The 15,070-nt window shown below is 55.5% G+C and overlaps 1 protein-coding gene across 1 annotated transcript in view; it reads left to right on the forward strand.

The window, feature by feature from the left end:
- malt2 (MALT paracaspase 2) overlaps positions 1 to 15,070 on the forward strand; it is a 133,782-nt gene that overhangs the window by 96,526 nt on the left and 22,186 nt on the right. The window contains exon 9 of the mRNA XM_072482696.1: positions 13,776 to 13,829. Coding sequence (XP_072338797.1) covers positions 13,776 to 13,829 — 54 coding nt within the window. The remainder of the gene's footprint in view (positions 1 to 13,775; positions 13,830 to 15,070) is intronic.

Below are 15,070 nucleotides of genomic sequence, written 5' to 3' on the forward strand. Positions count from 1 at the left end.
CTCGGTCAGTGAGGGTCTGAATCTCGGTCAGTGAGGAGCTGAATCCCGGTCAGTGAGGGTCTGAATCTCAGTCAGTGAGGAGCTGAATCCCGGTCAGTGAGGAGCTGAATCCCGGTCAGTGAGGGTCTGAATCCCGGTCAGTGAGGAGCTGAATCTCGGTCAGGGAGGAGCTGAATCCCGGTCAGTGAGGAGCTGAATCCCGGTCAGTGAGGAGCTGAATCCCGGTCAGTGAGTGTCGGAATCTCGGTCAGTGAGGGTCTGAATCTCAGTCAGTGAGGGTCTAAATCCCCGTCAGTGAGGAGCTGAATTCCGGTCTGTGAGGGTCTGGATCCCGGTCAGTGAGGGTCTGAATCTCAGTCAGTGAGGAGCTGAATCTCGGTCAGTGAGGAGCTGAATCCCGGTCAGTGAGGGTCTGAATCTCGGTCAGTGAGGGTCTGAATCTCGGTCAGTGAGGAGCTGAATCTCGGTCAATGAGGGTTTGAATCTCAGTCAGTGAGGAGCTGAATCCCGGTCAGTGAGGAGCTGAGTCTCAGTCAGTGAGGGTCTGAATCTCGGTCAGTGAGGAGCTGAATCTCGGTCAGTGAGGGTCTGAATCTCAGTCAGTGAGGAGCTGAATCCCGGTCAGTGAGGAGCTGAATCTCGGTCAGTGAGGAGCTGAATCTCGGTCAGTGAGGAGCTGAATCCCGGTCAGTGAGGGGCTGAGTCTCAGTCAGTGGGGACCTGAATCTCGGTCAGTGAGGAGCTGAATCCCGGTCAGTGAGGAGCTGAATCCCGGTCAGTGAGGAGCTGAATCCCGGTCAGTGAGGGTCTGAATCTCAGCCAGTGAGGAGCTGAATCCCGGTCAGTGAGGAGCTGAATCTCAGGCAGTGGGGACCTGAATCTCGGTCAGTGAGGAGCTGAGTCCCGGTCAGTGAGGAGCTGAATCCCGGGCAGTGAGTGTCTGAATCCCAGTCAGTGAGGAGCTGAATCCCGGGCAGTGAGGGTCTGAATCTCAGTCAGTGAGGGTCTGAATCTCGGTCAGTGAGGAGCTGAATCCCGGTCAGTGAGGGTCTGAATCTCAGTCAGTGAGGAGCTGAATCCCAGTCAGTGAGGAGCTGAATCTCGGTCAGTGAGGAGCTGAATCTCGGTCAGTGAGGAGCTGAATCTCGGTCAATGAGGGTTTGAATCTCAGTCAGTGAGGAGCTGAATCCCGGTCAGTGAGGAGCTGAGTCTCAGTCAGTGAGGGTCTGAATCTCGGTCAGTGAGGAGCTGAATCTCGGTCAGTGAGGGTCTGAATCTCAGTCAGTGAGGAGCTGAATCCCGGTCAGTGAGGAGCTGAATCTCGGTCAGTGAGGAGCTGAATCTCGGTCAGTGAGGAGCTGAATCCCGGTCAGTGAGGGGCTGAGTCTCAGTCAGTGGGGACCTGAATCTCGGTCAGTGAGGAGCTGAATCCCGGTCAGTGAGGAGCTGAATCCCGGTCAGTGAGGAGCTGAATCCCGGTCAGTGAGGGTCTGAATCTCAGCCAGTGAGGAGCTGAATCCCGGTCAGTGAGGAGCTGAATCTCAGGCAGTGGGGACCTGAATCTCGGTCAGTGAGGAGCTGAGTCCCGGTCAGTGAGGAGCTGAATCCCGGGCAGTGAGTGTCTGAATCCCAGTCAGTGAGGAGCTGAATCCCGGGCAGTGAGGGTCTGAATCTCAGTCAGTGAGGGTCTGAATCTCGGTCAGTGAGGAGCTGAATCCCGGTCAGTGAGGGTCTGAATCTCAGTCAGTGAGGAGCTGAATCCCAGTCAGTGAGGAGCTGAATCTCGGTCAGTGAGGAGCTGAATCTCGGTCAGTGAGGAGCTGAATCTCGGTCAGTGAGGGTCTGAATCTCGGTCAGTGAGGAGCTGAATCCCGGTCAGTGAGGGTCTGAATCTCAGTCAGTGAGGAGCTGAATCCCGGTCAGTGAGGAGCTGAATCTCGGTCAGTGAGGGTCTGAATCTCGGTCAGTGAGGGTCTCAATCTCAGTCAGTGAGGGTCTGAATCTCAGTCAGTGAGGAGCTGAATCCCGGTCAGTGAGGAGCTGAATCCCGGTCAGTGAGGGTCTGAATCCCGGTCAGTGAGGAGCTGAATCTCGGTCAGGGAGGAGCTGAATCCCGGTCAGTGAGGAGCTGAATCCCGGTCAGTGAGGAGCTGAATCCCGGTCAGTGAGTGTCGGAATCTCGGTCAGTGAGGGTCTGAATCTCAGTCAGTGAGGGTCTAAATCCCCGTCAGTGAGGAGCTGAATCTCGGTCAGTGAGGAGCTGAATCTCAGTCAGTGAGGAACTGAATCTCAGTCAGTGAGGAGCTGAATCCCGGTCAGTGAGGAGCTGAATCTCGGTCAGTGAGGGTCTGAATCCCGTTCAGTGAGGGTCTGAATCCCGGTCAGTGAGGAGCTGAATCCCGGTCAGTGAGGAGCTGAATCTCGGTCAGTGAGGGTCTGAATCTCGGTCAGTGAGGAGCTGAATCTCGGTCAGTGAGGGTCTGAATCTCAGTCAGTGAGGAGCTGAATCCCGGTCAGTGAGGAGCTGAGTCTCAGTCAGTGAGGGTCTGAATCCCGGTCAGTGAGGAGCTGAATCTCGGTCAGTGGGGACCTGAATCTCGGTCAGTGAGGAGCTGAATCTCGGTCAGTGAGGAGCTGAATCTCGGTCAGTGAAGGTCTGAATCCCGGTCAGTGGGGACCTGAATCTCGGTCAGTGAGGAGCTGAATCTCCGTCAGTGGGGACCTGAATCTCGGTCAGTGAGGAGCTGAATCCCGGTCAGTGAGGAGCTGAATCCCGGTCAGTCAGGAGCTGAATCTCGGTCAGTGAGGGTCTAAATCTCGGTCAGTGAGGGTCTGAATCTCAGTCAGTGAGGAGCTGAATCCCGATCAGTGAGGAGCTGAATCCTGGTCAGTGAGGAGCTGAGTCTCAGTCAGTGGGGACCTGAATCTCGGTCAGTGAGGAGCTGAATCTCAGTCAGTGGGGACCTGAATCTCGGTCAGTGAGGAGCTGAATCCCGGTCAGTGAGGAGCTGAATCCCGGTCAGTGAGGGTCTGAATCTCAGTCAGTGAGGAGCTGAATCCCGGTCAGTGAGGGTCTGAATCTCGGTCAGTGAGGAGCTGAATCCCGGTCAGTGAGGGGCTGAGTCTCAGTCAGTGGGGACCTGAATCTCGGTCAGTGAGGAGCTGAATCCCGGTCAGTGAGGAGCTGAATCCCGGTCAGTGAGGACCTGAATCCCGGTCAGTGAGGGTCTGAATCTCAGCCAGTGAGGAGCTGAATCCCGGTCAGTGAGGAGCTGAATCTCAGGCAGTGGGGACCTGAATCTCGGTCAGTGAGGAGCTGAGTCCCGGTCAGTGAGGAGCTGAATCCCGGGCAGTGAGTGTCTGAATCCCAGTCAGTGAGGAGCTGAATCCCGGGCAGTGAGGGTCTGAATCCCAGTCAGTGAAGAGCTGAATCCCGGTCAGTGAAGAGCTGAATTTCAGTCAGTGAGGAGCTGAATCCCGGTCAGTGAGGGTCTGAATCTCGGTCAGTGAGGAGCTGAATTTCAGTCAGTGAGGAGCTGAATCCCAGTCAGTGAGGAGCTGAATCCCGGTCAGTGAGGAGCTGAATTTCAGTCAGTGAGGAGCTGAATCCCAGTCAGTGAGGAGCTGAATTCCGGTCAGTGAGGAGCTGAATTTCAGTCAGTGAGGAGCTGAATCCCGGTCAGTGAGGGTCTGAATCTCGGTCAGTGAGGAGCTGAATCCCGGTCAGTGGGGACCTGAATCTCGGTCAGTGAGGGTCTGAATCCCGGTCAGTGAGGAGCTGAATCCCGGTCAGTGAGGAGCTGAATCCCGGTCAGTGAGGAGCTGAATCCCGGTCAGTGAGGAGCTGAATCCCGGTCAGTGAGGAGCTGAATCCCGGTCAGTGAGGGTCTCAATCTCAGTCAGTGAGGAGCTGAATCTCGGTCAGTGAGGAGCTGAATCCCGGTCAGTGAGGAGCTGAATCTCAGTCAGTGAGGAGCTGAATCCCGGTCAGTGAGGAGCTGAATCCCGGTCAGTGAGGAGCTGAATCCCGGTCAGTGAGGAGCTGAATCTCGGTCAGTGAGGGTCTGAATCCCGTTCAGTGAGGGTCTGAATCCCGGTCAGTGAGGAGCTGAATCCCGGTCAGTGAGGAGCTGAATCTCGGTCAGTGAGGGTCTGAATCTCGGTCAGTGAGGAGCTGAATCTCGGTCAGTGAGGGTCTGAATCTCAGTCAGTGAGGAGCTGAATCCCGGTCAGTGAGGAGCTGAATCTCCGTCAGTGGGGACCTGAATCTCGGTCAGTGAGGAGCTGAATCCCGGTCAGTGAGGGTCTGAATCTCCGTCAGTGAGGAGCTGAATCTCGGTCAGTGAGGAGCTGAATCCCGGTCAGTGAGAAGCTGAATCTCAGTCAGTGAGGAGCTGAATCCCGGTCAGTGAGGAGCTGAATCCCGGTCAGTGAGGAGCTGAATCCCGGTCAGTGAGGAGCTGAATCCCGGTCAGTGAGGGTCTGAATCTCGGTCAGTGAGGAGCTGAATCCCGGTCAGTGAGGAGCTGAATCCCGGTCAGTGAGGAGCTGAATCCCGGTCAGTGAGGGTCTGAATCCCGGTCAGTGAGGAGCTGAATCTCGGTCAGGGAGGAGCTGAATCCCGGTCAGTGAGGAGCTGAATCCCGGTCAGTGAGGAGCTGAATCCCGGTCAGTGAGTGTCGGAATCTCGGTCAGTGAGGGTCTGAATCTCAGTCAGTGAGGGTCTAAATCCCCGTCAGTGAGGAGCTGAATTCCGGTCTGTGAGGGTCTGGATCCCGGTCAGTGAGGGTCTGAATCTCAGTCAGTGAGGAGCTGAATCTCGGTCAGTGAGGAGCTGAATCCCGGTCAGTGAGGGCCTGAATCTCAGTCAGTGAGGAGCTGAATCCCGGTCAGTGAGGAGCTGAATCTCGGTCAGTGAGGAGCTGAATCTCAGTCAGTGAGGAACTGAATCTCAGTCAGTGAGGAGCTGAATCCCGGTCAGTGAGGAGCTGAATCTCGGTCAGTGAGGGTCTGAATCCCGGTCAGTGAGGAGCTGAATCTCGGTCAGTGAGGGTCTGAATCCCGTTCAGTGAGGGTCTGAATCCCGGTCAGTGAGGGTCTGAATCCCGGTCAGTGAGGAGCTGAATCCCGGTCAGTGAGGAGCTGAATCTCGGTCAGTGAGGGTCTGAATCCCGTTCAGTGAGGGTCTGAATCCCGGTCAGTGAGGAGCTGAATCCCGGTCAGTGAGGAGCTGAATCTCGGTCAGTGAGGGTCTGAATCTCGGTCAGTGAGGAGCTGAATCTCGGTCACTGAGGGTCTGAATCTCAGTCAGTGAGGAGCTGAATCCCGGTCAGTGAGGAGCTGAATCTCCGTCAGTGGGGACCTGAATCTCGGTCAGTGAGGAGCTGAATCCCGGTCAGTGAGGGTCTGAATCCCGGTCAGTGAGGAGCTGAATCCCGGTCAGTGAGGAGCTGAATCTCGGTCAGTGAGGGTCTGAATCCCGTTCAGTGAGGGTCTGAATCCCGGTCAGTGAGGAGCTGAATCCCGGTCAGTGAGGAGCTGAATCTCGGTCAGTGAGGGTCTGAATCTCGGTCAGTGAGGAGCTGAATCTCGGTCAGTGAGGGTCTGAATCTCAGTCAGTGAGGAGCTGAATCCCGGTCAGTGAGGAGCTGAATCTCCGTCAGTGGGGACCTGAATCTCGGTCAGTGAGGAGCTGAATCCCGGTCAGTGAGGAGCTGAATCCCGGTCAGTGAGGAGCTGAATCCCGGTCAGTGAGGGTCTGTATCCCGGTCAGTGAGGAGCTGAATCCCGGTCAGTGAGGGTCAGAATCCCGGTCAGTGAGGAGCTGAATCTCAGTCAGTGAGGAGCTGAATCCCAGTCAGTGAGGAGCTGAATCTCGGTCAGTGAGGAGCTGAATCTCGGTCAGTGAGGAGCTGAATCTCGGTCAGTGAGGAGCTGAATTTCAGTCAGTGAGGAGCTGAATCCCAGTCAGTGAGGAGCTGAATCCCGGTCAGTGAGGAGCTGAATTTCAGTCAGTGAGGAGCTGAATCCCAGTCAGTGAGGAGCTGAATCCCGGTCAGTGAGGAGCTGAATTTCAGTCAGTGAGGAGCTGAATCCCGGTCAGTGAGGGTCTGAATCTCGGTCAGTGAGGAGCTGAATCCCGGTCAGTGGGGACCTGAATCTCGGTCAGTGAGGGTCTGAATCCCGGTCAGTGAGGAGCTGAATCCCGGTCAGTGAGGAGCTGAACCCGGTCAGTGAGGAGCTGAATCCCGGTCAGTGAGGAGCTGAATCCCGGTCAGTGAGGAGCTGAATCCCGGTCAGTGAGGAGCTGAATCCCGGTCAGTGAGGGTCTCAATCTCAGTCAGTGAGGAGCTGAATCTCGGTCAGTGAGGAGCTGAATCTCGGTCAGTGAGGAGCTGAATCTCAGTCAGTGAGGAGCTGAATCCCGGTCAGTGAGGAGCTGAATCCCGGTCAGTGAGGAGCTGAATCCCGGTCAGTGAGGGTCTGAATCTCGGTCAGTGAGGAGCTGAATCCCGGTCAGTGAGGCTATGAATCCCGGTCAGTGAGGAGCTGAATCCCGGTCAGTGAGGGTCTGAATCCCGGTCAGTGAGGAGCTGAATCTCAGTCAGTGAGGAGCTGAATCCCAGTCAGTGAGGAGCTGAATCTCGGTCAGTGAGGAGCTGAATCTCGGTCAGTGAGGAGCTGAATCTCGGTCAGTGAGGGTCTGAATCTCGGTCAGTGAGGAGCTGAATCCCGGTCAGTGAGGGTCTGAATCTCAGTCAGTGAGGAGCTGAATCCCGGTCAGTGAGGAGCTGAATCTCGGTCAGTGAGGAGCTGAATCTCGGTCAGTGAGGAGCTGAATCCCGGTCAGTGAGAAGCTGAATCTCAGTCAGTGAGGAGCTGAATCCCGGTCAGTGAGGAGCTGAATCCCGGTCAGTGAGGAGCTGAATCCCGGTCAGTGAGGAGCTGAATCCCGGTCAGTGAGGGTCTGAATCTCGGTCAGTGAGGAGCTGAATCCCGGTCAGTGAGGAGCTGAATCCCGGTCAGTGAGGAGCTGAATCCCGGTCAGTGAGGGTCTGAATCCCGGTCAGTGAGGAGCTGAATCTCGGTCAGGGAGGAGCTGAATCCCGGTCAGTGAGGAGCTGAATCCCGGTCAGTGAGGAGCTGAATCCCGGTCAGTGAGTGTCGGAATCTCGGTCAGTGAGGGTCTGAATCTCAGTCAGTGAGGGTCTAAATCCCCGTCAGTGAGGAGCTGAATTCCGGTCAGTGAGGGTCTGGATCCCGGTCAGTGAGGGTCTGAATCTCAGTCAGTGAGGAGCTGAATCTCGGTCAGTGAGGAGCTGAATCCCGGTCAGTGAGGGCCTGAATCTCAGTCAGTGAGGAGCTGAATCCCGGTCAGTGAGTGTCGGAATCTCGGTCAGTGAGGGTCTGAATCTCAGTCAGTGAGGGTCTAAATCCCCGTCAGTGAGGAGCTGAATTCCGGTCTGTGAGGGTCTGGATCCCGGTCAGTGAGGGTCTGAATCTCAGTCAGTGAGGAGCTGAATCTCGGTCAGTGAGGAGCTGAATCCCGGTCAGTGAGGGTCTGAATCCCGGTCAGTGAGGAGCTGAATCCCGGTCAGTGAGGAGCTGAATCTCGGTCAGTGAGGGTCTGAATCTCGGTCAGTGAGGAGCTGAATCTCGGTCAGTGAGGGTCTGAATCTCAGTCAGTGAGGAGCTGAATCCCGGTCAGTGAGGAGCTGAATCTCCGTCAGTGGGGACCTGAATCTCGGTCAGTGAGGAGCTGAATCCCGGTCAGTGAGGAGCTGAATCCCGGTCAGTGAGGAGCTGAATCCCGGTCAGTGAGGGTCTGTATCCCGGTCAGTGAGGAGCTGAATCCCGGTCAGTGAGGGTCAGAATCCCGGTCAGTGAGGAGCTGAATCTCAGTCAGTGAGGAGCTGAATCCCAGTCAGTGAGGAGCTGAATCTCGGTCAGTGAGGAGCTGAATCTCGGTCAGTGAGGAGCTGAATCTCGGTCAGTGAGGAGCTGAATTTCAGTCAGTGAGGAGCTGAATCCCAGTCAGTGAGGAGCTGAATCCCGGTCAGTGAGGAGCTGAATTTCAGTCAGTGAGGAGCTGAATCCCAGTCAGTGAGGAGCTGAATCCCGGTCAGTGAGGAGCTGAATTTCAGTCAGTGAGGAGCTGAATCCCGGTCAGTGAGGGTCTGAATCTCGGTCAGTGAGGAGCTGAATCCCGGTCAGTGGGGACCTGAATCTCGGTCAGTGAGGGTCTGAATCCCGGTCAGTGAGGAGCTGAATCCCGGTCAGTGAGGAGCTGAACCCGGTCAGTGAGGAGCTGAATCCCGGTCAGTGAGGAGCTGAATCCCGGTCAGTGAGGAGCTGAATCCCGGTCAGTGAGGAGCTGAATCCCGGTCAGTGAGGGTCTCAATCTCAGTCAGTGAGGAGCTGAATCTCGGTCAGTGAGGAGCTGAATCTCGGTCAGTGAGGAGCTGAATCTCAGTCAGTGAGGAGCTGAATCCCGGTCAGTGAGGAGCTGAATCCCGGTCAGTGAGGAGCTGAATCCCGGTCAGTGAGGGTCTGAATCTCGGTCAGTGAGGAGCTGAATCCCGGTCAGTGAGGGTCTGAATCCCGGTCAGTGAGGAGCTGAATCCCGGTCAGTGAGGGTCTGAATCCCGGTCAGTGAGGAGCTGAATCTCAGTCAGTGAGGAGCTGAATCCCAGTCAGTGAGGAGCTGAATCTCGGTCAGTGAGGAGCTGAATCTCGGTCAGTGAGGAGCTGAATCTCGGTCAGTGAGGGTCTGAATCTCGGTCAGTGAGGAGCTGAATCCCGGTCAGTGAGGGTCTGAATCTCAGTCAGTGAGGAGCTGAATCCCGGTCAGTGAGGAGCTGAATCTCGGTCAGTGAGGAGCTGAATCTCGGTCAGTGAGGAGCTGAATCCCGGTCAGTGAGAAGCTGAATCTCAGTCAGTGAGGAGCTGAATCCCGGTCAGTGAGGAGCTGAATCCCGGTCAGTGAGGAGCTGAATCCCGGTCAGTGAGGAGCTGAATCCCGGTCAGTGAGGGTCTGAATCTCGGTCAGTGAGGAGCTGAATCCCGGTCAGTGAGGAGCTGAATCCCGGTCAGTGAGGAGCTGAATCCCGGTCAGTGAGGGTCTGAATCCCGGTCAGTGAGGAGCTGAATCTCGGTCAGGGAGGAGCTGAATCCCGGTCAGTGAGGAGCTGAATCCCGGTCAGTGAGGAGCTGAATCCCGGTCAGTGAGTGTCGGAATCTCGGTCAGTGAGGGTCTGAATCTCAGTCAGTGAGGGTCTAAATCCCCGTCAGTGAGGAGCTGAATTCCGGTCAGTGAGGGTCTGGATCCCGGTCAGTGAGGGTCTGAATCTCAGTCAGTGAGGAGCTGAATCTCGGTCAGTGAGGAGCTGAATCCCGGTCAGTGAGGGCCTGAATCTCAGTCAGTGAGGAGCTGAATCCCGGTCAGTGAGTGTCGGAATCTCGGTCAGTGAGGGTCTGAATCTCAGTCAGTGAGGGTCTAAATCCCCGTCAGTGAGGAGCTGAATTCCGGTCTGTGAGGGTCTGGATCCCGGTCAGTGAGGGTCTGAATCTCAGTCAGTGAGGAGCTGAATCTCGGTCAGTGAGGAGCTGAATCCCGGTCAGTGAGGAGCTGAATCCCGGTCAGTGAGGAGCTGAATCCCGGTCAGTGAGGAGCTGAATCCCGGTCAGTGAGGGTCTGAATCTCGGTCAGTGAGGAGCTGAATCCCGGTCAGTGAGGAGCTGAATCCCGGTCAGTGAGGAGCTGAATCCCGGTCAGTGAGGGTCTGAATCCCGGTCAGTGAGGAGCTGAATCTCGGTCAGGGAGGAGCTGAATCCCGGTCAGTGAGGAGCTGAATCCCGGTCAGTGAGGAGCTGAATCCCGGTCAGTGAGTGTCGGAATCTCGGTCAGTGAGGGTCTGAATCTCAGTCAGTGAGGGTCTAAATCCCCGTCAGTGAGGAGCTGAATTCCGGTCTGTGAGGGTCTGGATCCCGGTCAGTGAGGGTCTGAATCTCAGTCAGGGAGGAGCTGAATCTCGGTCAGTGAGGAGCTGAATCCCGGTCAGTGAGGGCCTGAATCTCAGTCAGTGAGGAGCTGAATCCCGGTCAGTGAGGAGCTGAATCTCGGTCAGTGAGGAGCTGAATCTCAGTCAGTGAGGAACTGAATCTCAGTCAGTGAGGAGCTGAATCCCGGTCAGTGAGGAGCTGAATCTCGGTCAGTGAGGGTCTGAATCCCGGTCAGTGAGGAGCTGAATCTCGGTCAGTGAGGGTCTGAATCCCGTTCAGTGAGGGTCTGAATCCCGGTCAGTGAGGGTCTGAATCCCGGTCAGTGAGGAGCTGAATCCCGGTCAGTGAGGAGCTGAATCTCGGTCAGTGAGGGTCTGAATCCCGTTCAGTGAGGGTCTGAATCCCGGTCAGTGAGGAGCTGAATCCCGGTCAGTGAGGAGCTGAATCTCGGTCAGTGAGGGTCTGAATCTCGGTCAGTGAGGAGCTGAATCTCGGTCAGTGAGGGTCTGAATCTCAGTCAGTGAGGAGCTGAATCCCGGTCAGTGAGGAGCTGAATCTCCGTCAGTGGGGATCTGAATCTCGGTCAGTGAGGAGCTGAATCCCGGTCAGTGAGGGTCTGAATCCCGGTCAGTGAGGAGCTGAATCCCGGTCAGTGAGGAGCTGAATCTCGGTCAGTGAGGGTCTGAATCCCGTTCAGTGAGGGTCTGAATCCCGGTCAGTGAGGAGCTGAATCCCGGTCAGTGAGGAGCTGAATCTCGGTCAGTGAGGGTCTGAATCTCGGTCAGTGAGGAGCTGAATCTCGGTCAGTGAGGGTCTGAATCTCAGTCAGTGAGGAGCTGAATCCCGGTCAGTGAGGAGCTGAATCTCCGTCAGTGGGGACCTGAATCTCGGTCAGTGAGGAGCTGAATCCCGGTCAGTGAGGAGCTGAATCCCGGTCAGTGAGGAGCTGAATCCCGGTCAGTGAGGGTCTGAATCCCGGTCAGTGAGGAGCTGAATCCCGGTCAGTGAGGGTCTGAATCCCGGTCAGTGAGGAGCTGAATCTCAGTCAGTGAGGAGCTGAATCCCAGTCAGTGAGGAGCTGAATCTCGGTCAGTGAGGAGCTGAATCTCGGTCAGTGAGGAGCTGAATCTCGGTCAGTGAGGAGCTGAATTTCAGTCAGTGAGGAGCTGAATCCCAGTCAGTGAGGAGCTGAATCCCGGTCAGTGAGGAGCTGAATTTCAGTCAGTGAGGAGCTGAATCCCAGTCAGTGAGGAGCTGAATCCCGGTCAGTGAGGAGCTGAATTTCAGTCAGTGAGGAGCTGAATCCCGGTCAGTGAGGGTCTGAATCTCGGTCAGTGAGGAGCTGAATCCCGGTCAGTGGGGACCTGAATCTCGGTCAGTGAGGGTCTGAATCCCGGTCAGTGAGGAGCTGAATCCCGGTCAGTGAGGAGCTGAATCCCGGTCAGTGAGGAGCTGAATCCCGGTCAGTGAGAGACTGGATCCCGATCAGTGAGAGGCTGGATCCCGATCAGTGAGAGGCTGGATCCCGGTCAGTGAGGGTCTGGATCCCGGTCAGAGAGGGTCTGAATCCCGGTCAGTGAGATGCTGGATCCCGGTCAGTGAGGGTCTGGATCCCGGTCAGTGAGGGTCTGGATCCCGATCAGTGAGAGGCTGGATCCCGGTCAGCGAGGGTCTGGACCCCGATCAGTGAGAGGCTGGATCCCGGTCAGTGAGAGTCTGGATCCCGGTCAGTGAGGGTCTGGATCCCGATCAGTGAGAGGCTGGATCCCGGTCAGTGAGGGTCTGGATCCCGATCAGTGAGAGGCTGGATCCCGGTCAGTGAGGGTCTGGATCCCGATCAGTGAGAGGCTGGATCCCGGTCAGTGAGTGTCTGGATCCCAGTCAGTGAGGGTCTGGATCCCGATCAGTGAGGGTCTGAATCCCGGTCAGTGAGGGTCTGGATCCCGGTCAGTGAGGGTCTGAATCCCGGTCAGTGAGGGTCTGGATCCCGGTCAATGAGGGACTGAATCCCGCTAAATGAGGAGCTGAATCCCGGTCAGTGAGGGTCTGGATCCCGGTCAGTGAGGGTCTGAATCCTGGTCAGTGAGGGGCTGAATCCCGGTCAGTGAGGGTCTGGATCCCGGTCAGTGAGGGTCTGAATCTCGGTCAGTGATGGTCTGGATCCTGGTCAGTGAGGGTCTGGATCCTGGTAAGTGAGGGTCTGGATCCCGGTCAGTGAGGGTCTTGGTCCCGGTTTAGTGAGAGTCTGAATCCCGGTCAGTGAGAGCCTGGATCCCGGTCAGTGAGGGTCTGGATCCCGGTCAGTGAGGTTCTGGATCCCGGTCAGCGAGGAGCTGAATCCCGGTCAGTGAGAGACTGGATCCCGATCAGTGAGAGGCTGGATCCCGATCAGTGAGAGGCTGGATCCCGGTCAGCGAGGGTCTGGACCCCGATCAGTGAGAGGCTGGATCCCGGTCAGTGAGAGTCTGGATCCCGGTCAGTGAGGGTCTGGATCCCGATCAGTGAGAGGCTGGATCCCGGTCAGTGAGGGTCTGGATCCCGATCAGTGAGAGGCTGGATCCCGGTCAGTGAGGGTCTGGATCCCGATCAGTGAGAGGCTGGATCCCGGTCAGTGAGTGTCTGGATCCCAGTCAGTGAGGGTCTGGATCCCGATCAGTGAGGGTCTGAATCCCGGTCAGTGAGGGTCTTGGTCCCGGTTTAGTGAGAGTCTGAATCCCGGTCAGTGAGAGCCTGGATCCCGGTCAGTGAGGGTCTGGATCCCGGTCAGTGAGGTTCTGGATCCCGGTCAGCGAGGAGCTGAATCCCGGTCAGTGAGGGTCTGGATCCCGGTCAGTGAGGGTCTGGATCCCGATCAGTGAGAGGCTGGATCCCGGTCAGCGAGGGTCTGGACCCCGATCAGTGAGAGGCTGGATCCCGGTCAGTGAGAGTCTGGATCCCGGTCAGTGAGGGTCTGGATCCCGATCAGTGAGAGGCTGGATCCCGGTCAGTGAGGGTCTGGATCCCGATCAGTGAGAGGCTGGATCCCGGTCAGTGAGGGTCTGGATCCCGATCAGTGAGAGGCTGGATCCCGGTCAGTGAGTGTCTGGATCCCAGTCAGTGAGGGTCTGGATCCCGATCAGTGAGGGTCTGAATCCCGGTCAGTGAGGGTCTGGATCCCGGTCAGTGAGGGTCTGAATCCCGGTCAGTGAGGGTCTGGATCCCGGTCAATGAGGGACTGAATCCCGCTAAATGAGGAGCTGAATCCCGGTCAGTGAGGGTCTGGATCCCGGTCAGTGAGGGTCTGGATCCCGGTCAATGAGGAGCTGACTCCCGGTCAGTGAGGAGCTGAATCCCGGTCAGTGAGGAGCTGAATCCCGGTCTGTGAGAGTCTGGATCCCGGTCAATGAGGGTCTGGATCCCGGTCAGTGAGGAGCTGAATCCCGGTCAGTGAGATGTTGAATCCCGGTCAGTGAGGGTCTAGATCCAGGTCAGTGAGGGACTGAAACCCGGTCAGTGAGGGTCTGAATCCCGGTCAGTGAGGGTCTGGATCCAGATCAGTGAGGGTCTGGATCCCGGTCAGTGAGGGTCTGGATCCCGGTCAGTGAGGGGCTGAATCCCGGTCAGTGAGGGGCTGAATCCCGGTCAGTGAGGTGTTGAATCCCGGCCAGTGAGGTGTTGAATCCTGATCAGTGAGGGGCTGAATCCAGAGGGTGTAAACCTTGGTTTGATGGCCCATGTTGCTTTTTCTGTCTGCAATGAAAAATCAGTTGATGTTGTGCTGTTATTTACTACAGATCTCAACCCAGGACCACTGCTGAGATCTCTCCCTCGGCCTATGGATTTCTATGGTAAATTGACACAATTTTCAAATCACTTAGTATTTCATTTCCGCAGAGGGGATTGTGCAGTAATCATGGGGTGAACCTAAACAATGTATGTCAGCTGAATATTTGTCCTTGTTGACACTGGGTTCGATCTAGATGGACACTCACCAGCGATTCACTGGACAATGGTCTGAGTCACGCAGTAGCTGCTGGACAGTCCTGGAGGGTGCCACCATGGGCCACCGGGCAGTGGCTACACTGGGAATAGTGTCAGGTTAGATCAATGAAGAAACGGTCCAATACAGAAAAAGGTTAACAACCACCCCCGTATTCTCCACCCCACCCCCTCCCCTCATGTCACTGCTATATGAATGCAAGAATCCCAGTATAATACCTTTTCAAACCTCAGGATGTCAAAGCACATTCGAGCTTGTGAACTACTTTTTTCTTTGGAGTATTATCATTGTGGTGATGTTAGAAATGCAGCAGCCATTTTGTGCACAGCAAGAGTCCACAAACATCAATGTGAAAATGGCCAATCCATGTTGCTTAGTGACTGAGGGATAAACATTGTCCAGGATATTAGGGAGAACTCATTTCCTTTTCTGCAGAATAGCACCGTGTCATCTTCCTTTGTTACTCTTGAGAGCATTTGAGACCTTGATTCATCATCTGATCTGGCAGAAAACACCTCCGACAATACAGCACCCTCTCAATGCCAGCCTCGATTTAAGTCCATAAGCCTGTGAAATAGAACCACATGAATATCTGAATTTATTCTTTGAGACTCATTTTTAATTAACGATAAACCTCAGGAACATCAGACAGCAGATTCTTAATATGCTTCGGTTTAATAATCCTGGACTGAGTGGCACAGGGTGATTGGTAATGATTTGGACGAACTCATGGAGCAGATTCTTTACATTCGAGGGCCTTGGTTCAATTTAAGACAACAACAGATGGGATTTTTCCTGTGTGAAATATATTTAACCAGTATCAACTCCTGTCTATTGGGCTGGGGCACACAGTTGAAAACTACATCCAATTCTCAGAAAGTGAGTGAGAGTTGCATGGGTGCATTGTCTGAGCTTGGGGCTAAGATATGCTATTGGGAAGTGAACTTCACTCTGAACTCTGACCCATGAACTCTGACCCATGCTATCTCTGCCTAATCTGAAAATACTTGATGCCGACACTGAAAGCCTATTCGCTGAACTCAGACAATACAGAGGGGACTTGCAATGCTGGTCCCAAATGCTCACTCC

This window comes from Scyliorhinus torazame, chromosome 18, assembly GCF_047496885.1.
Source record: "Scyliorhinus torazame isolate Kashiwa2021f chromosome 18, sScyTor2.1, whole genome shotgun sequence".
Classification (NCBI taxonomy): Eukaryota; Metazoa; Chordata; class Chondrichthyes; order Carcharhiniformes; family Scyliorhinidae; genus Scyliorhinus; species Scyliorhinus torazame.